Source organism: Miniopterus natalensis, chromosome 4 (assembly GCF_054644295.1).
Source record: "Miniopterus natalensis isolate mMinNat1 chromosome 4, mMinNat1.hap1, whole genome shotgun sequence".
Classification (NCBI taxonomy): Eukaryota; Metazoa; Chordata; class Mammalia; order Chiroptera; family Miniopteridae; genus Miniopterus; species Miniopterus natalensis.
The window spans coordinates 77,724,725-77,746,099 of NC_142084.1; the positions used below are offsets into that span (position 1 = coordinate 77,724,725).

General features: G+C 40.8%; 1 protein-coding gene across 5 annotated transcripts in view; it reads right to left on the reverse strand.

The window, feature by feature from the left end:
- Positions 1–20,892, reverse strand: part of HNRNPM (heterogeneous nuclear ribonucleoprotein M) — a 41,794-nt gene extending 20,902 nt beyond the window's left edge. For 2 of the 5 annotated variants that reach the window (XM_016203469.2, XM_016203468.2), the window contains exons 1-8: positions 20,774–20,886; positions 12,459–12,628; positions 5,140–5,192; positions 4,221–4,228; positions 4,042–4,135; positions 2,332–2,523; positions 1,475–1,628; positions 597–646 (exon numbers count right to left, since the gene is read on the reverse strand). In XM_016203469.2, coding sequence (XP_016058955.2) covers positions 597–646; positions 1,475–1,628; positions 2,332–2,523; positions 4,042–4,135; positions 4,221–4,228; positions 5,140–5,192; positions 12,459–12,628; positions 20,774–20,886 — 834 coding nt within the window. Of the gene's footprint in view, positions 1–596; positions 647–1,474; positions 1,629–2,331; positions 2,524–4,041; positions 4,969–5,139; positions 5,193–12,458; positions 12,629–20,773 lie in introns of those variants that run through there. The other 3 variants (XM_016203472.2, XM_087816869.1, XM_087816868.1) reach the window with 3 other exon arrangements.
- Between the last annotated feature and the right edge of the window lie 483 nt (positions 20,893–21,375).

The following is a 21,375-nucleotide window of genomic DNA, read 5'->3' on the forward strand; positions in this document are numbered from 1 at the left end:
TCTCTCTCTTGCCCGGCCGGGCATGGCTCAGCGGTTGAGTGTCGACCTAGGATCCAGGCAATTGGGGTTCGATTCCTGGTCAGGGCACATGCTCAAGTTGAGGGCTCCATCCCCAGTCGGGGGCACGCAGTAGGCAGTGATCAATGACTCTTTCATCACTGATGTTTCTATCTCTCTCTCTCCCCCTCTCCTTTCCTCTCTCTGAAATCAATAAAGATATTTTAAAAAATAAAAAATAAATCTCCCTTGACAATTTGACAAAAAAATAGATATACTTTTGATTCATTCACACCAGATGGTTACTGTTGTGTTGGCTGTTTGTCATTTTATTTGACGATCTAAGGGAAGAGGTCAGTGTCCCTGACTAAACAGTCAAGTATTAGAGGATATATTATAGAATTACACACCTGAAACCTACATAATTTAATTAACCAATGTCACCCCAATAAATTCAATAAAAATAAAGAGTCAGGTATTGCATGTTTTAAAAATTCTTACGGCACACTGGTTGAAAATCGCTGTATGTGCACTTTTAACAATTCCATGTTCTTGCTAGATGTACTTGAATGTATTATGAAGAGATCCTATTAACTTACCATTTTCACGTGCATTGGTCTATCAAATAGCAGTTGGCCATTAAACATAGCTGATATTAAAATTAAGGCAATTTCTTACAATTCTAAAAACATGCACAGCAGGAGAGAAATAGACAAAATAATTTAAATTGTGTGATGAATTTCTGAGCAATTTTGATTCCTCATCATACTTTCAAGTAATTGTGTTTGGTTCTCAAGTCAGCATAAAAGGAACAATAAATAAAGCTCAAGGAGGAAGTAAGTAAACCTCAGCTTACAACTTAGGTGCAGAGCTTCATTCATACCACCTTATACTTCTCACCAAACCATCCTCTTAAGCACTGGCATCAGTTTTCTATACGTGTCCAACAGGCCAGGTATCCTAACATTTTTTAAGTACCATGTTTTCTGGGCAAAATACTCAATGACAATCTTGCCTGAATTCAGTAACTGTGTTCTGTGTGGTATTCTACATTGCGGCTACAAAAATGTAATTCTAAGGTAATCAGCCTGGGGTAAGAGAGAAGTGCTTCTTTCAGAATGATGTCAATCCATTGGAGAGATAGGGCCCTGCAAAGGCTTATATATGAACTAACCGATTTTTTTTCTCCAGTGACACATTCATTGGACTCCCCATTTCAAACCAGACTCCTCTAAAAAGAAATCATTGGAAAAGACCACCACCCATAAGAATGTGCCTCCTTTCTAACCAGCCCTTCTATCTACACAGGACTAAATTAATTCCATCATGGAGAACTTTTCAAATTCCACAGTAATGCATTCCCTCCTCACTCAGAAAATAGAGATACAAAGTTACCACTTCCCCACACAAACCTGTATTACTAAAATAACATTTAGACAAACTGTTCCCCAAGACTTCAATTCCAGTAAAAGGATACATATAGCTTGCACAGCTTCAATGGACTGTTCAAAAGTAACAGTGCCTATTCCACGACTTTTTCCATCTTTATCCTCAAGAATGTCTGCCCGGACCACCACACCAGCCATACTAAAAACTTCCTTCAGTTTCTTCCAGCCAACTTTATAATCCAGCTAATCAAGAGAAGGGGGAAGAAAATCTCAATCTTAAGAAAAACAACATTTTTATTACATGCATGCAACGTGCTTTGTTTGGAAGCAAGCATTAGAAAAATATATCACAAAAACTATGTACTGCAGTTGTATTTTCCAAATAGGACTATAAAGCCTGGCCTTAACTGCCATTTACCGTCTCTTTTCTCTGAAATAACAGCTAAGTCACCTCAATCATTTCAAAGTAATGTTTATAATTAAACATTAAAAAAAATTGCTTCCCCAGAGTATATCATCTTCTCCTACCCATTTCTTTTTAAAAAACATTTCCCTTTGCAAATGACAAAGGCATTACCATTTATCCCAGACCCAAGAAGGGAGAAGGGTCAGTACATAATCTCTGCTCAGAAATTTTTTTACCCTGCACCTAAATAAACTCACCAAGAATGCAGACTCAGCAGCTACTTTTATAAACACCAACAAAAACACCAGTAAACACAACCCCCAAGGGACCACAGTCAAACCTATAACTTATGACCGCAGTGGTCATTAGGGAACAAAGCCTAACCAAGGCTAATTTTTTAAAGTAGATCAAGAAGATAACATAACCCTCTCTTAAGTTTTTCTTCTCAAACATCAAACCTACTTTTTATGACACATTGATAAGATTGTTTCATAAAGTTCTGATTTTTTTTCTACTTCAGACACTGTTTCGTTTACTTACATTTGCTACAAATACTGTGCTTCCAAGTCTTCCAGCCTGTAATGCATGGATAATCTCATTTGGGATGTTAGGATTATTTAGGATACTGGGTGGGATATTAATCATTCCTGGGCCACCTGGTCCCATACCCATCCCACCAGTCGTAGCCATCACCTTTTGCATTGCTCTCCTGGCATGTTCACCATCAGGATCCTAAAATGAGCACAAAAGTGTTACATTTAACCGACCCAGTAAGTGATAGCCCCAAATTTTCAGAAATTGAGAGATTGTTTGGAAAGCATTTCTCATAATCTGTAATAAAAAATTCAAATGAACTAAAACCACCAGGCCAGGAAGAATACCAACCAAAGGACCAAGGAAGGAAGGGTGTAAAACTTAGGTCTCAACTGAACTAAGTAAAAAAATAAAGGGGGGTGGGTTGAGTTTTTTGACATAATTAGTTGACACAACACATAACTTCCAGGTTGAAATAAGATCTTCATGGGCTTGGCATAGTTGACTCTTACTTATTCAATGGGGTTTTGTAATTCCTGCAAACCCAATCAGTGATTTTCCCAAAGGTTTGAAAAAACAGTTCTAGATCACTAAGGTACTCCATCCTTCACATTATTCAGGCATCTGACTCCCATGTAGTCTGGACAGGTCTGTGAAGTTCTGGTATTGACACTATTCTTAAACTCTCTGCCCTTTTGTGTATCACCTTCGACACACAAGAGAACTTAAACCCTACCACACTTTCCTCCTTGAGCTCTGAATATACCGATCTTCCTCCAAGAACAACAGACAAAGTAAGTCAATGAGCATCCCGGCCAGTGTGGCTCAGTTGGCTGGAGCATCATCCTGTACACCGAAAGGTCAAGGGTTCGATTCCCAGTCAGGGTACATACCTAGATTGCAGGTTCATTCCTTGGTTGGGGTGAGTGAGAGGCAATCAATCAATGTTTCTCTTACATCAATGTTTCTCTCCCTCTCTCTTTCTCCCCCCTCCTCTCTCTCAAATCAATAAACATATCCCGAGGTGAAGATTGGGGGAAAAAAGGCCAAGGAGGGTCTGAATCAATAAAAAAAACCTCCCTCTTCCTTGAGGGAGAGAAGGTATTTGATTTGGATTAGATATGAAAGAGGATTTGAGTCATGACAAACTCAACATAAAAAAGAAAAAAGGAGCCTGTCCAGCATGGCTCCGTGGTTGAACATAGGCCTACTGAACCAGGAGGTCAAGGTCTGATTCCTGGTCAGGGCACATGAGTGGGTTGCTGACTCAATCCCCAGTAGGGGGCGTGCAGGAGGTAGCTGATCAATGACTCTCTCCCAATGATGTTTCTCTCTCTCTCTCCCTCTCCCTTTCTCTCTGAAATCAATAAAAACATTTAAAAAAAGGAAAAAGGAGGGCCAAGAATAGGGGTCAAACTGTTAAGTATAGAATCCTTTAAAAAACCACCACAGGCTCAATGTGAATGACTCTGAGAAAACAAGGCAGGCTGGTTAAGATCACAGATGTTAGGAAGGCAGGCAGTAGTCACTCAGGATGTACTCAGCCACTAATTCAAAGTTCTTACAGAAGTGACTACAGAACCCTGTGACTGACCCTCTTCATTAAAAACAGGTGGGTACACTCCATAAAACATAGTCCAGGACTACTTTTGTCTTTTCCTAACTCCAAATAGGACTTGACAATTACAAACTACATCTAGTGTTTCAAGAGCTTACTTCTTTGACTTTCAGTGGTCTTCCACTCAGACTATGCTTGTTTAGAACTTCAGCAGCTTTTTTCATGCTCTCTTCCATCTTGAATTCAACAACACTAGGAAGAGTCAAAAGGAAATGAGTGAAACCAGTCCTGCAACTTAGAAGGCTCAATTGCCAATAAGTAACTAGACAATACTTACGCACATCCCTTTGGAAGAAGCCACAGACCAATCAGAAGAGCAAGGAAAGAGGGGAAAAAAAGGGAAAAAAAAGTAAATATCAATGAGTTATAAAAATGATTTATGTAACAAAGTTAGGTTTGTTTTTTTAAATTAACCCTTCTAAGAGGAAGCTGACAGAAGTGTCTTGCCTAGCCTTCCTTATTAAAAGCTGCACTCCTTATTACCTCCTTTCCCTGCACATTACCAGCATTGCACTATAATTGCTGAAGTTATAATAAGCAGACCTAAATTCAGGTTCTCCAAGAAATCACACAAACTTTTTAGATCTGCTTCCCTTTGTACTCAATCAATTCCTTATCATACTCCTCCTAAATCCATCCCTTCCATAAATTGAGCTCATCCTTTGGATTATTCTAAGCCATTCTATTGCACGACAGAAAATAGTTTATTTTCTCTTTAAACTAGGCCAATTTTAAACGTTCAGATTTTAAATATTTGTTTTACAATTTACTGGCACAAAGGCAACTTTTCGGAACCTTTGGTTCACACAACTTTCAAATTCAGCAACCAACCAAGAGTATCATTTTCTAGACAAGAACACGCGTTTTACATTAATATACCACCGCTAAAATTCCATGCATAATTCACACACAGCCAATTCCTCTGTTAACAAAAAGACAATGCTACAATTGGTCCCCAGTTATCAAAATTGGGCATCCAAACAGAATACCAAAAAGCTCTTTGGCCAGCCATTTGGAAAAGCAGGACTCCCGTTTACAAATCCCTTCCCACCCCACTCAAATGTTTGGCAAAATCAAACATGGCTACTATAACATGAGCACTCACTGCCTTCCTGATTTCATTCGATTCCACGCCACCATACAGTTACATTTTTCATTTGGTAAATCCACAGAAGAAATTCTCTCAAGACACTTACCCTTGACTTTCCTTCAGCGTCCATTAAGAGCTCCACGTATGTTACCTCACCAACTACAAATCAGTTTCCAGACGACACATAAACCAAGGGAGAAAAGCCAAGAAAACAATGGGAATTTAGAACAATCATCAGCAACCTTGTATGGAGCCTCTGCCTTATAAGAAAGCCCAGAAACACTCCATATTCTCTAAACCACAGAACTAGGCATTACAGGTGTGCAGTAAAGGTATGTGAAACTCATTAACAATGTCCTTGATGTTCCTCCCACCATAAACAAGCTATTTCCACATCAATTTCCCTGTCTGGACTCTCAATCATGACTAGAGGCAATCCAAATCTATAGGAAAGAAGTCTGCGTGACTCACTTTTTTGGGTAAGGGAGGAAGTTTTACACATGCACTCTTACTGGTGAAAGCACATAAACAGCACACAAATTACAATGCCACTAGGCTGAACTCAAATGCTATATCAAGGATGTGTATATGCTCAAAGGCATACACATGGTGTTGCAGGATACAAGGGTGGGCAACCTGCATAATCTAGGGCCCTGCACTCAGGAGGGCCACATACCTAGTTTTCTGCTATTGCTGTGGTCTTGAAATCCTAATTTTTAAACAAGGGGCCCTGTACTTTCATTATGCACTACACTCCACAAATTCTGTAACTTCACCCAGGCTTTATTCTTGCTTTCTCAACCTCCTCATTAAAGGGCACAGATAAATGCAAATTTAGAACTCGGTTTGCATCTAAACAGACTCACTTGATTCTAATCTACACAAAGGGGGAAGGGGGAAAACAAAGCATTTCAAAAGATTCTGCAGATTTTCCTCAAGGTTTGGATTGCCAATTCATGATGTTAAAACCCATCAAGTCAACCACTAAAATGTCTGCTGAGCTTGAAGACGGCACACAGAAAACAGAAATTTAAAGCTTAGTTTGGAGAAAACAATCTCTAAATAGGCTATTTTTTAAAGGATTATTTTTATGATGGTAAAGCCTTCTCCAACTCAGTTTTCAAGTTTGGTTTAGCGCTACAAGGATAAAATAACCCTCCTTAATGGCCTCAACAAGTCCTGCCTATTCTAACTCCTTTGTTCAAAGGACATTAAAATTATTACAGGATTTTTAAATCACTATTGCAAGGAGATATTTAAATATAAAACTTTTTAAAAATAAAATTAACAATTTGGAAGGCATATTTATTAATAATGCATTTGCCTGGCAGTTGAAAGCAAGAAAGCCAAGTGTTCAAAGTTTAAATCTACAGCCTTGGCTTCCTTGTCCTTTCCTGAAATGTTAACCAAACCAGCACTTTACACAAAAACAGCAAGGAGAATCAGTGCAGAGATAAAAAAAGGAAATAGGTGCAACTGGTAAGTTTAACATGTGGAGTATGTACTCCTGATGGGGCAAACTGAAAAATGATCAGACAAGGGACAATCATACAAATTGGCTTTATTTTACCCATACAAAAGTAAAGCAATTCCAAAAAAGTTGTGGCCTTTCCTGAAGCCACGTTAAGAGCCATTTATTTCAACAGCAGCAGGCATTTCAAGACCAGCAGCTCGTCTCCACTTAAATGAAAATGCCAGGTACTGTGTCAAGACAGTGAAGAGAGAACCCAAGTTTCCTTCCTTCCTATGAGATGTGACTGTGACTACTGCCTAATAACCTTAAAAATAAATAAAAGAAACACACTATCTCAACGACAGCTGTAACTATGTTGTCAAAATTAAAATACTGTGGTATTTGGATAGTGTCTAGTCTGTGCCCATAAAGACACTTTATCAAAAAGATGTTATTGCAACCTGGAAACCAAGCAAGTCCCAATCAAACTTTTTTCCATGGTCATAATCACTTCAGCAAAAGCTAGGTTTAGAAATTAGGACTTTTCACACTTAACATTCTAGTGATGGAACAAGCCCAGCCTTCAATCCTTTGCACATGGAAACTGCTTAAAATGTTCCCTCTCTTTTCCCCCCCAAATGGTATAGTTTAGTGAAAACAAAAAAAAGAACCCTCCCTCCTCTCAGTTTAGCAGTAAGTGAGGCCATCACTGTGGCTCTAGCATGAGTAGTGTTGTTCCCAAGGATCAATAATAACCATGCTCTCCTCATAAATCCTGATCTCAACCCTGACAGACCTCATCAATTGAGAGCTGTGAGCAAACTGGTACCACAGGCTCTGCAACAGTTGCTGATTTATACTTCCCAACAGGAAGATAATAATAAAGCCTGTAAGAGACTACCATCTTTTAGCTCTTAACTATTAAATAAAGCAAGACCTGTTCGGTAGAATCAGTACATCAACAAAACTTGGAAGGCAAAATTGGTCAACTATCAATCTGGTCATATTCAATGAAATAAAGTTTAAAAGGGCCAACCAACCAGAGCAGATCAGTTAGAACTGAGAGGTAAAGTTCACAAATTGGCAATAGCAACAGTATCAAAGAAATGGAATTCGCAGGTATTAATAAAAATTACTGCTGCTCCTCACTCCTCATTGAACATGAATGAAATCCCAAGAGGAGGTTGCTGAGACAAATTCTACTGCAGCTTAAACATCAAAGTATCTACAGGAAAAACCTAAGACTCTGAAAAGTCTAATAATGCCACATGTTATCACCTACCTTTATTTTTAAAGTGCTCCAAGGAATAATTTTTAACCAACATTTTGGTGGATTATTAAAAATACTGCCTCAAGAAGAGAGAGAAAAGAAAAAAGTGACAAAAACAAAAAATATATATATTGCCTCAAGAATAAAAGGCACCAGGAGGTTAAGTAGATGAGCAAACCAAAAATAATTCAGGCAGTCCTTGGAGCTATTCTGATTTAACATTTCTGCACGTATTTTTACCATAAAGAGTATTTATTTCTGTGTTCTCATTTACTACTCAAGTATGAAATGGACACACACACACAAAAAAGAGAGTACAGTCGCTGACAAGAATTCATATGTGAAAAGGCCTGTATTATTAAAGGAAGGGGGAAACAGGGCATGTTATCAAACATTTTCATCTCATAATAAGGTAGCCACTCTAATGGAGCGGTGCATAGAATAAATGCATATTTGAATTTGGAACGTGTGATTAATATATAGACATATATGTAGGTTTATATATAGCTTGTTTCTCATATATATGGCAAAATAATTATTCTACACAGTGATTACTTAATTTACAGCCAAGTTAGAAACTGATTGAACCCATTCTTGCTTCTCAACCTGCGGGGACAGAACAACACTACCTCTCTAACTAGACCAAAGGCCACCAAGGAAGCCAGGGAGGCTCCACTGTTGGGGTTTAACCCAAATACCCACAGAGACAAAAGCTTCAGCATAACAGCCTTTCCAAAATGCAGGCTCAATTTCCAACAAAGGAAAATCTGAAGGAGCCAAAGAGATTGGGTAGGGATTTTTCTGAAACTTAAAATTTAAGTTCTGCTCCACAGACCCACCATGAAGATTATTTCCAAGAGCCACTGGACAACTTCCACTGGACTACACATGCCCTCTGGGCCTTGGTTTTCTGTCAGCTAGAATTTGAAATTTACTTGAAGTGATGCATTAAATAAAAACAGAAGGATTAAGTGCTTAAAGAAATCATTGCTTATACAAGTTAAACTGACTGCTGCTAAACTTAGGATTGATTGAGAATAAACTACATCACTGACCTTCCTTTCTTCCTCACACTCTGCTCCGTGTTTACTAACTGCTGCTGCAGCTCAGTCCTGCCTCAGTGCTGCCGGCTCCCAGGTTAGGCCAGGAGAACAAGCAGCCCCATGCCAAGCTTCCTTCATCCACACACGAGGACTTCCCAGTAATATAACACAACACTATTTAAGTTTAAAATAACCAAGCCACCTTTTGCTCACAGAAATCTTACTTTTTTGCCCAATCCTTATCCCGATCCAGCCAGAGTGGCTCAGTAGTTGAGCATCAACCTATGATACAGGCAGTTTGATTCCCGGTCAGGGCATGTGCCTGGGTTGTGGGCTCCATCCCCAGTGGGGGCATGGAGGAGGCAGCTCATCAGTGACTATCACTGATGTTTCTCTCTCTCTCTCTCCCTTTCTCTCTCAAAAATCAATAAAGACATCTTTTAAAAAGATATGTATCCCCAACAGCTGTTAACTGATGAAAATTAGGTAGCTGTTAGGTCATTAATTCACTCTCAAACTTGGTTTGGCAATCTCCAAATTTCGTATTACATTGGCTCTCAATGTTTGTTTGTTTTTCAACCCAGCAACAATTTGGTCTTCAAAGCTGCCATTTTTTCCACGCAATATCTCCGTTAAAAAAAAAATAAGCACAGTCAAAAGGAAGGACGACAGAAACCTTTCCCTTGTCCCATCGGGAAACAGAGCAGGAAAGGGAAAGCTCAGGGAAAGAGGGCATTCAATTCTAAGGGCTGTGAAACTGTTTAATTCCTGTCCCTAACTGATATTATGGGGGTGAGCAAAAAAGCAGGCTGGCTCAGAACACAGCAAAGCTCTGAATACATACTTCTTTAAAAAATCAGTAATGTTGATTTCATGATAGTGCCTCCAAAAAAAATCTGGGCACCAAACAAGCTTTGTGATCCTATTCAGGGTTTTGAAAAAACCAGGGGAAAAGTGGTCAGTTTCACATAATACATGAATTATTAGTAGGATCTCCCAGAATGCTGTTAAATGCTAAAATTCAAGACAAACACTATAAAACACACTTGGGTATCCAAGGACGGTGAATTAGGGAGTGGTGCATGAGGCAATCTCAGGCATGATCAATGATTAGCCTTAGAAAAGCTCCTGTCCTGCCATTTCAGAGCTACTACCTTAATTCTGAGAGGTGGCAATTAGACAGTGCGGCAATGATATAACATTATTCAGATCTTTAAGCTGAGGACAAATTATTCCACTATTTTTCTGAAAAAGGACGATTTAATCAGGGACAGGCTCTTAAAATGCAGACTGATAAAGAGTGGTTGGATTAAGACAGCCCAAATCTCTGCTTTGTCCATCCTAAAGATTACCTTGAGACCAATGCTTTCAGGGTATAAGTGCCTCTATCTGTGGTTTTCTTCCCCCTGTGCAATAACAAGTCTTCAAAAACCTTAAAACTTATTTGCAACAGATTTCAAGTAAATATTTCAGATTTCAAATAACTTTACATTATTTTTGGTATACCAAGGCATGAATAAAAATGTCTTTTGAAAACCTCATAATAAAAAGAATAAAAACATTTCTTAAGGAGTCACGTAGGTAAACAGTAAATTATTTTAGATTTCACATACTGAATATAACCATTACCATAAAAAAGATTACCTTTCTCTTATGAATCTCTTTACCCACAATCTAACATGGCTAATAATAAAACAGAAAAGTAATTTAACTTGTACAGGGGAGTTCTAAGCAAGAACATTTTAAGGTCTGTTAAAAATAACTGATTTACTGCACACCTGTAATTCTAAATTACACCACCAAAATACACTGAAAGGGCTGAGCCAGGGCATTCATAGCAGTATGCCAGGGGAATATGAGAACCAGTTTGGAAGTACCCGAATAAACCACCAGGCTGGCTCCACACTTAATACAGTTCAATAGGAAATTGAGGTGAACTGCTTCTACATCCAGAAACGTCATGGCTGCTGCTGCTGCTACCAGCTTTAAGGCTTCCAAAACTGAATTACTGAATGGTAAAGCAGTAAAAATGTCACCTACTTTATCCATCATGTCCCAAAACTGGTTCACACACTCCTAAAAATGAAAAAATAATTTGGCCTGCAATCTCTTACAAAATTCTGCATTTTCAAAGCCACATTCCTGGTTCTTGGAACTACTATACCTTATTATCAATGGAAGTATCAATTCAGTGATTCAACCAAATCACAAAAACACAAATTTGGGGGTTATTCCAAAAACTAATTCGAATGAGACCCAACTTTACTGTACAGAAATTCTAAGCTTGTATTGAAGCAGCAGTCCCAAAAACCAAGAACACTGCATCTGGGATGCCACATGACACGCCCTTCAGACAAAAAGAAGAAACTTCACTCTTGCCCTAGGAGCATTGGCAGGAATGATTTTGCTGATCAAGGCAGGAAAACAAATCTCACACCCAAACATTTTCCATCCATGTTATCTGGAGAAATACTACATGGGAGCACCATACATAACTGTACAGAGAGGTTCACGGTGCCTAGTGCTTCAGCATGTCATGGTCAAATCAAGAGATGGGACAATGATGGCAGTGGGCCATTTATATTTTCAAAACCCAATGCTGGGAGCACCAGTACACATACAAAAATGGCCTATCCAAGTGGCATCTCTGTCACTGAAATGTTAATCATTTGACAAATCAAGCTCAAATCTCTTTTCATTATGAATGCTCCAAAAAACCAGTACCTTTCAGTCCTTCAAAAAGACTCCATTTGAGAGTAATTTGAGTCTAAGTTTCCCTTAGGGGGTGGAGGTGAGGGGAGACCCCAAGGCATTAGACAAATTGTTCTCTATAAGCAGGGCTGAGCAATCTCTTTAGCCCTGAGTGCCACCAGCAGGGCCAAGAATCAGGAAAGAAAGGAAGACAGAAGAAACAGAACAAGAGTATGGGAAAGAAAGGACACACCTGGTGTGCACATGGGGTAAGGCAGAGGACTATGGAGACAACCGACCTCCTCGGACGTCTTGGTGGCAGTAGAGCTTCCACTGCTTCCCCTGCCCTAAGCAGGAATTTGGACGCCTGAGCTGTGACTAATGTGCACCAGAAGGCACTACATTACACAGGACAGGCCTTATTTTGAGCTCTCCAATTGCCAATCTAAGTGTTCCCCGGCCCCCCCCAGGGGGGGGTGCCTAACAATTTAAGCACAAGCTAATGTTTTATAATTTAGAATCTGAACAGCACAAGTTCCAGCTACCAAATTTTGATCCCAGAAAGACATCCACAAAATTTAAACAAACTACCTTCCCAAAGGAATTTAAAAGCTTTAAAAAAAAAAAGAGCGACAGAAAAGATAAAACCTCTCCTACCTATTATGAAAAAAAAATCAAAAAATTTCCTTAACACAAAGAGGCTCCCCTCAAACTTAATTGAAGTCCTATTACTATATTAAGCCAGTAAAATATTTATAGGCCAAAGGATCATCAAACCACCCTATCAGACACACAGGTGCACAACCACAAAAAAAAAAGTAGGGTGGTAGGAGGGCTTAACTCTCAAGCCTGACAGAACACATGCTCTACCCAGAACAGCTTCCACTGACAAAAAATAACCAAGGAATCAGCCACAGAAAAGATGACACACCAACCTTCTTACCCTACTCAACCACCAGTACCATTACCTTTTTCTTTAACCAGGTCTTTAAGTGACTGCCATTTCACATCAAAAGGTATGTTTGTAATGAAGGCTCTGTATCTTTTGGTTGGATTGGCATATGGCTCAAAGCGATTGCCTCCTCTTTTTATGTTTTTCTCCTTTCTCTTCTCATTCTGAGTAGGTCGTTCTCCTTCACTGAATTCAAAAGATGGGGAAAAAAGGGTCCATATGTTAGCACAATTTGAAAGATAGTATTTCACTTGCCAGGTTTACAATTCCATACAAAGTTACATATAACACAAGACTAATACTGACTTTGATGAGACATTCAAACTAAAGCGCTTCCATAGAGCAGAAAACTGCAATAGTGCACTCCTTAAACCCACCTATCAAGAACCCGGTCCCAAGAAAGTGTGTTCTTCTAGGCCTTCACACACTCCTATGGCATAACAGAAATGGGAGTGAGAGGCCAACTCCCCGCCTGAAGTGCTTTAATTCCAAAACAGAAAGAGGAAAAGAGAAAAAGATTTACAAGACCTTGGCAGGCACAGCTCAGTAGGTTGGGCACTGTCCTGTGCCCCAAAAGATTGCTGGTTCAATTCCAGGTCAGGGCACATACCCAGGTTGTGGGCTCAATCCCCGGTACGGAGTGTAGGAGGCAGCCAACCTGATGTTCTGCTCTCACATTGGTATTTCTCTGCCCCCCTCTCAAAAAAAAAAAAAAAAAAATCTTTAAAAAAGTTTTTTACAAGATTTCATGGAACAGAAATGAGGTGGTGCACAGTCCCAACCAATTTTAGCTTCACAAATAAAAGTGCCTTTTGTTGTGTTTTTTAAAAAATTGTTTTAAGTGGGAATGTAAAATGGTGCAGCTGCTACATAAAAGTGTGGCAGTTACTCAAAATGTTAAAACATATAATCACTATATGACCCAGCAATTCCACTCCTAGGTATATAGCCCAGGGAAGTGAAAGCAAAGATCAAATACTTATACACCAATAGCAGCATTATTCCCAATAGCCTAAAGGTGGAAACAACCTAAGTATTCACCAACAGACGAATGGAATGAACAAAATGTGGTATATAAATACAATAGAATATTGTTCAACCATAAAAAGGAGTGAAGTGCTGATACATGTTGTAACACAGATGAACTTTGAAAACATGCTAAGTGAAACAAGCCAGTCTCTCTGTTTGGGACAATAAAAGCTCTGGAAATGGAAAGTGGATCGTGGTATAATATACAACATTGTACTTGATGCTACTAAATTGTACATGTAAAATGGTTAAAATGGCCTAGCCAAAGTGGCTCAGCGGTTGAGCATCAACCTATAATACAGAAGAATGAGGTTCAATTCAGGGTCAGGGCACATGCCGCGTTTCTGAGCTCAATGCCCAGCAGGGGGTGTGCAGAAGGCAGCCGATCAATGACGACTCTATCATCATTGATGTTTCAACTCTCTCCCCCCTCTCCCTTCCTCTCTCTGAAATCAATAGATATATTTTTTAAAATAATAAAAATTTTTAAAAATGGTTAAAATGGTAACTCTTACATATATTGTACCACAATAAAAAAATATTTAAGGGAAAGAAGCCATTCTCTACACAACCCCACTTTGACACTAGGAAAATCAAAGTCTAAGCAACCCTGGTACATAAAAGAGCACACAAACACTCCCAACTTTTGCAAAGAAGGGTGGATGCTTTTTGGCATGGCCTTTCCTGTAATACTTTTCACCTTGGTGTGTTAGGTTCTAAGCTCCATACAAACAAATTCAGCTTAAACTGGGACATGAAAAAAGCTTCATAAGAAATGCAGGCTTCCAAAGCACAGAACCAGACATCAGGCTCAACAGGCCATAGCCTAGGGACAACAGGACAGTGTGTGTGTAACCAGGGCAGCACCTATGCATTGGTCAAGTGAGGCTGATCCCTGAGCTGCCTGCTCAATTCAGCCCCCTTTGACCACAAGCAAACACCTCCAACACCTGTAAGCACTGACCAGAAACAGCTGGCAGCCATAGGGAGTTCTTCTCAGCGCACTTTCTGCTTCACTAGCCCTATTCTTCCACCAGTGAGAATCCTGCAACTCCCAAACCACAGATTCCAGCAAAGGCTTTGTAATCCACGGCACAAATGGAAAAAAACAAAAGCCAAGACTATGGTATTGATGATTTACAAAACTACCTTCACTTAATAAAAGGTCTGATCTTTATTCTAGGATTCTTCCTTGTGTGTGGGAGTAGTGTTCAAACAATGGGTGGTAGCTGGAGGACTTTAACATAATTTGGAAAAATTAGAAAGTTAGCAACTTTTTGTAGTCTCCAAAGTTTTGGGGTTTTTAAAAAATATATCTTTATTGATTTCAGAGAAAGGAAAGGAGAGGGAGAGAGATAGAAACATCAGTGATGAGAGAGTCATTGATCGGCTGCAGCCCGCAACCTGGGCATGTGCCCCAACCAGGAATCGAACCCCGATTGCCTGGATTCTAGGTAGACGCTCAACTGTTGAGCCACGCCCAGCTGGGCCAAAGTTTTTTTTAACTGGTCCCTCATACACAAGGGTGCCAAGTGGTAACCCAATGAAGGTATATCATCCTAGGCAAAACTAAGGAAAGCCGCTTCCTACGTGATCTTAACTATATCAACATGCAACAGACTTCCAGCTGACAGATGTGGAAGGTACGGCCACTGGAGTTCTTGGATCCCCAGAACTCTTTACTCTGTCCACCCAGGTTCACAACAGACCTTCCTCAGGCTAGGCTGCACACCACAAACAGATCTCAGAAGGAACCTGCCTACGCCACATGAAGTCCTGCACCAAAATCTGCCAAACAGCATATTTGCCAATTGTTTACTCTTGGCAGATGAGGAAAATAGTATAAGTTCATAAAATGTACATCTAATCTATATTTCATAAACCTACCTACAGAGGGTCTGTAGATAGAAATGTATATGACTTGTTTCTTTTGAAACCCAAATATCCTATGATTTGCCACAAAAAAAAAAAATTCTGACTTAGGGTCCATGACACTAATAGTGCCAGTCTGTTTTCAGGCTGCTGAGGTCACCTATTAATTATAAAATGTGTAAATAACTAATTACAGCCAAAGTATGTAGGCTATACTCTGCCCATGCATTATTAGGGCTAAGAATAAACTACCTGCCCTGGTGCATGTGGTTTAGTTGGTTGGGTGCTGTATTGTGCACTCAAAGGCTGCCAGTTCGATTCCCAGTCAGGGCACATCCCTGGGTTACAGGTATGGTCTCCCTGGTCAGGGAAGCCGATCGATCGATGTTTCCCTCTCACATTGGTGTTTCTCCCCCTAACTAGAAATCAACAAAATCTTAAAAAAATAAGATTTTTAAAAAAATAAACTACCCAATCTAACCAAAGAAACTGGATTATTTGGTTTAGGGTTAATCCACATCACATGGCTCAGCATTGAGAAAGCAGCTCATATGGATTATGCCCAAGGTGTGAGCACAATACCACTGCACCCAAATTCTTCTCTGGGCAATCACTTCCTCTCTCTGAAAAGCCTCCTCAGAAAGTCATTTCCAGCTTCTTAAAAAATTGACCTTTTCTTAAATCTAATGATCACCATGAACTCTATTCTTGACAGAATTAGGAGAAAACCACCCTCAAAGAAATCTCCCTCAAGACATATATTCAATTACAGATGATGTGATAGTTTAAGAGTGGTGTCCTGAAAAGTCCATTTTTAAAATGCCCGATCCAATTTTCTCCCATCTTCAGAATAAAATGAGGCAAATTTTCTCTAGTCCTAAACTATAGGGTGTCCCCAAACAATGTACGTACGTGTACACACACACACACACACACACACACACACTTTGAATAATTATAAAGGCAGTGTTCATTAAAATACATTTCATTTTCAAAACTGAGCTATCAGCTGTTAAAGTGCATATACATTTTTTTGCGACACCCTATATATGCAACACTTATGAATAAACAAATTGCAGTATATTCATACATGGAAATACTACTCAACAAAAAGTAATGTACTACAAACAACATGAATGAATCTCAAAATATTTATACTAAAAAAAAAAAAAAAAGACCAAAAAAGGGTATTCAGAAAATCTATTCTAGCAAACTAATCTACAGCAGGGTTTCTCAACCTCAGCACTATTGACATCTTAGGCCAGATAATCCTGTGTTGTGGGGGACTTCCCTGTGCACTATACAGTATTCAGCAGCATTCCCTGACCTCTACTCAAGGATGCCAGTAGCAACTCCATCCCTCTGTCTTGAAGGTGAAGATCAAAAATGTCTCCAAAACATTTCCAAATGTCCCCTAGAGGGAAGAAATCACCCAGTTGAGAACCAATGATGCATACTGATGGAAAGCAGACCCATGATAACCTAGGGGTGGAGAGAAGAGAGGCTCAGAGTATTACAAAGGGGTGAGAAAATGTAGTGATATATTTATCTTGATTCAATGAGGGTTTTATATACTGACACACACCAAACTACATTTCCAATATGTTTATTGTGCCTATTACACAACATTGTTTTTAAAAGTTTCTTCTCATATTTATTACATTTTAAACCTAATCCCAATAACTTGACTTGTAACTCCAACATAAAGTAACAGATTTGTAATCTTTCAAAGAAACTTACTGTGAAGCCACAGTAAGTGGTCTACCTAGGCCAGCTAAATGTCTTATCAATCAATATTCTGATATTGCCAATTGCCCATGATTCTGATTCCATCTGATTCTGCCACCCAGTCACCTACCAAAGTTCTAAATAGAAACAGTAAAACCGAAACTTTCCCTGAACTTCTATAAACCTATTTCATAATACATAAAGACAAGCCTAAAATATCTGAAACTACCTTCCAAATCATTCAAATAAGTTTAATTATGTTTAATATGGCTTTGGAATTGTTTTGCTGACTATATTCATTGAAAATTGGTAATTTATCATGTCACTGCTCCATAACACTAGAATTATACTATACATAAAGACCACAACTAAAAAAAAATTTTAAGTGCCTACTCCAGGAAGGACTGCTACATTCAGTTTAAATGAGTGAATCCCTACCCTCTCATGCCTCCATGGCATTCCCATGTATAATACTATTACTTGCAGAGTTCTTCAAGCAAGAGTGTAGTCTGAAATGGCAACCCAATACCCTGAAATCCTGAACACTTCTGAGGGAAAAAGAATTCCCACCCACCCCCACCCTCGTATCCCCTTGTATCATCCTTTATGCAAAATGATTCTTCACAGAAACCCTTTCAACTCTGAGTTCCTCTAATGCATTTAAGATGTGGAGAGCTCGGTTCATAGCACTGTTCTAGCTCCAGGTCCACCACTTAACCACCCACATGATTCTAGGTCTTTTCCTCTTGGTTGTTTACCAGCAAAACCAGCATAGCCTGGATCCACCTAGCTCACAGGGGTGTTGTGAGAAATCAACAAATAGCCTAACAAAAAACAACTTGGTAAATGTTAAGCGCAACATTAAGAGAGCAATAATACAGGTGACTAACAGGTAGGGTCGCACCACCAAAGCTTAAACCTCAATGTCACCTTTGCTAAGCCTCAGTTCCTTCATTTGTAAAAGGTTTAAAGGAGAGACCTGGCACATAAGTGACTTTAGCAGTGATATATTTTCCTACCAATAATTTTCTTGAAAGCAGTAGAGAGACCTTCTACCATTGAATATACCAGATTAGGCTTTAAAACAAGCTCACCAGGGCAATGGCTGAGGAAACCTAGGCATTGTACTTACAGACTACTGAAGAAACAATTCAGCCTTCAACTCTGACTGCAAAACACTGTAATGAGAGAACCCACCTGAGAACCCTGAAAAGAAACAAGCAACCTAATGTTTGCAGACTGCTATCGCTTGCATAACCATGAATAAAATCACAGAGCAAAGTGAAAGCAAAGAGTTGGCTGCAGGCATTCAAACAATCCAGAGCCCCCTATTCTAATCCTGAGCTCAGAATATAACGTACCTCAAAAATTATTTTATTGCCCGGCCGGGCATGGCTCAGCAGTTGAGCGTCAACCTAGGATCCAGACGACTGGGGTTCAATTCCCAGTCAGGGCACGTGCCCAGGTTGTGGGCTTGATCAATGACTTTCTCATCATTGATGTTTCTCTTTCTCTCTCTCCCTCTCTCTCTCCTTTCCTCTCTCTGAAATCAATACAGATATATATATTTTTTAATTATTTTTATCAAGTATAGAAACACTTTTTAAAGTACAGTGCAAAAATAACAAAAAAACTGACTCAAGTCATTATTATTTAAATAATAAACTTCCAGTGACTGTATTTAGTGAGAGGTTACCAAAACAGTGTTGTGTAAGCCCCCAAGGCCTTTAAGTAAAGATGGCCTCCCCTAAACTCTTTGGGTCAATTACCTTAACCTGAGTTTTCTCAGTGGTTAAAAAAAATTTTTTTCTTGATTGCAAAACAGACTTAACACAAACATTACCTTCCCAGTAATCTAAACTAAATATAGGTTTTTATTTTTATTTAACAAGGAGAAGCTTTATTTGTTTTTGTCCACCTGTTCCAAAATGGCACATAGGCCAGAGGCCAGCTGCAGAGAATTCCATGTAAATTTTTATTCTTAATAGTCTATGCTACATTTGTCAAATGAATCAGTCACAAAATGACTATTTGAAAACGAAGAGTGGAAAATGGGAAATTTAAATAAGTACCCCAGACGCTATACAATCCATAACTAATTCAACTTCTCACCTAATTCAACTTCTCACCTAGCCCGATTCTAACAGCACTCCATCCTGTGATTAAGTGCTTTGAAAGAAAAAATACACCATATAAATATATCTTAAAAGCCTCCAAATATGGCTCTCAGAAATCCAACCAGGTTCCCCAAAACAGACGCTGAAAAAACTCTAAAATGAACACATCCCTTTCGAGAGTTTTCAATAATAAAGTGTTGAGAATATTTCCAAAATGTCTCTGTTGATTTCCAAGGACCAATAACCAGCGCATATTCTCCTCCTCACCTAAGTTTAACATAGCTAGGATTTAGTAAATGCTCATTAACATAAAGTGCTTTAACTACATTCACTTTTAATCCCCACAAATTGTAATTATGCACTTTAAAAATGTTGTGGGAAGGAAAATTCTTGACAATGTATAACTGAGGTAACAAGGAGATGGGGAGAATGGTAAGTTACTGATTAGTGGTTACAGTTTGACATGTTGAAAAAGTTCTGGACATGGATGGTGGTGATGGCGGCACAACACTGCACTTAATAACAACGATTCTCACATTTCAAATAGTTAAAATTGTAAATTCCATACTGTGTATACGTTACCACAATTTTTTAAAATTTGTGGGAAATCAAATGTGTGCCCAGCCTTCCCCTCTCCTCTCCCCACAAGGTGCTGGTCAGAGCAAAAACGTTTTTCTTTCAGGTAACTGTAAGCAAAATAAGTGGGTTTCACGGGGGACACAAGATCATGCGTTAAGGGAATTTTAAAAACCAAAGACCCGAGACAGAGCCGCAAGCAGGACTCAAAAAGGTGACGGAGTTTGGAAGTGGGCAGCCAGCCGAATGATGGAAAACCTTCCCCTAGAACACGGAAGAGGATGTTTTCTCCTTCTTTCCTGTTTGTTTGTAAGGGTGAACATGGAGCAGAAGGCCCGATAGCTCTATGAATACCTACTGCACACCTGGGGAAGAAGTGAGGGACCTCAGCGAGGTACTTGAGCCAGAGAGTGGGGCGAAGGGCGGTTCCGACCAAGGCACTCGGCGAGGGGCGGGAGAGGGGGAGCGGCCCGCGCCGAAGGGGGGAGGGGAAGAGGGGGCGGCCGGAGCCGTCCTCGCGGTCCCTGCCTACACCTACCCGCCTCCGCTACCGTTTACCGGGGCCGACCGCGTGCCAAGTCCTGCACGCTCTTTCCCCTCCCCCCATTTGACCAATAGGGAAACTGAGACCCCTGGCAAGAGGGAAAATGTGAAACCCCGCGCCCAAGGTCACCGGACTGGGAAGCCGGCCACGCACTCCGGGACTCGCCGGCCCTGGGGCCCGCGCCATCATCCCCGCGCCCAGAGGCCTGGCCTGAGGCCTCGGAGTCGGACCGGACCTAGAGACCGGAAGAGTGGAGGCCCGAGGCCTGGGACATAAGAGCAACCTTTGAGGTGCTCCGGGGGGCCGCCTGGCAGCATTCCTGACAGCCTTGGCCGCCCCTACCTTTAGCAGGCCCCGGGGGGAGGCCTGGGCCGAGGAGGCGCCAGGGGGAGGCGGCCAACAGACCTAACGGGAGTCGGGGCCGCGAAATGTCTGGCCCGGGACACGAAGCCGTGGAATACTCACCCTTTCGGACCCGGAACCCCGTTGCCGCTCGGCGCGCCGGGCGCGCCGCTCTCCCCCTCCATCTTGGGCTCCGTCGCCGCCACCTCGGCAGCCGCTTCGACCCCTGCCGCCATTTTCTCCGCGTCTGGGCTTTGTGTGATGGAGAGGGCTGCACGGTGCTGCGCCTGCGCGCTCACGTGACCCGGCACGACCAGTAACGCCTGCGCGCGCCGCAGCCGGCTCCCGCCCGGTTCCGTCCAGCCCCGCGCCACGCCCCCGCTCCAGGCCACGCCCCCGCCGCGCACCGGCGCTGACCCTCAGCAAACTCTTGTTAGGCTCGTCTGCTGGGTCATCCACCCACTGTTGAGCTTTATTAGGAAAAGGCATCTCCTCACCTCCACCCGGACGTAGTCACTTCCATAATCAGGTGGAACAGAGGGGCAGCGAAAGTTTTGTTTGCCGGAATGTAAAGAAACCAGCCAAGGGCAGAACACCGAAGGGCCAGGTTGTGGGACTGGCGTGCAAAGTGCTGTGTCTCTAAGCAAGTATCATCCTGCGCCAAGAATATCTAGGCTCTGACCCTAGCCGGTTTGGCTCAGTGGTTAGAGCCTCAGCACCCCGAC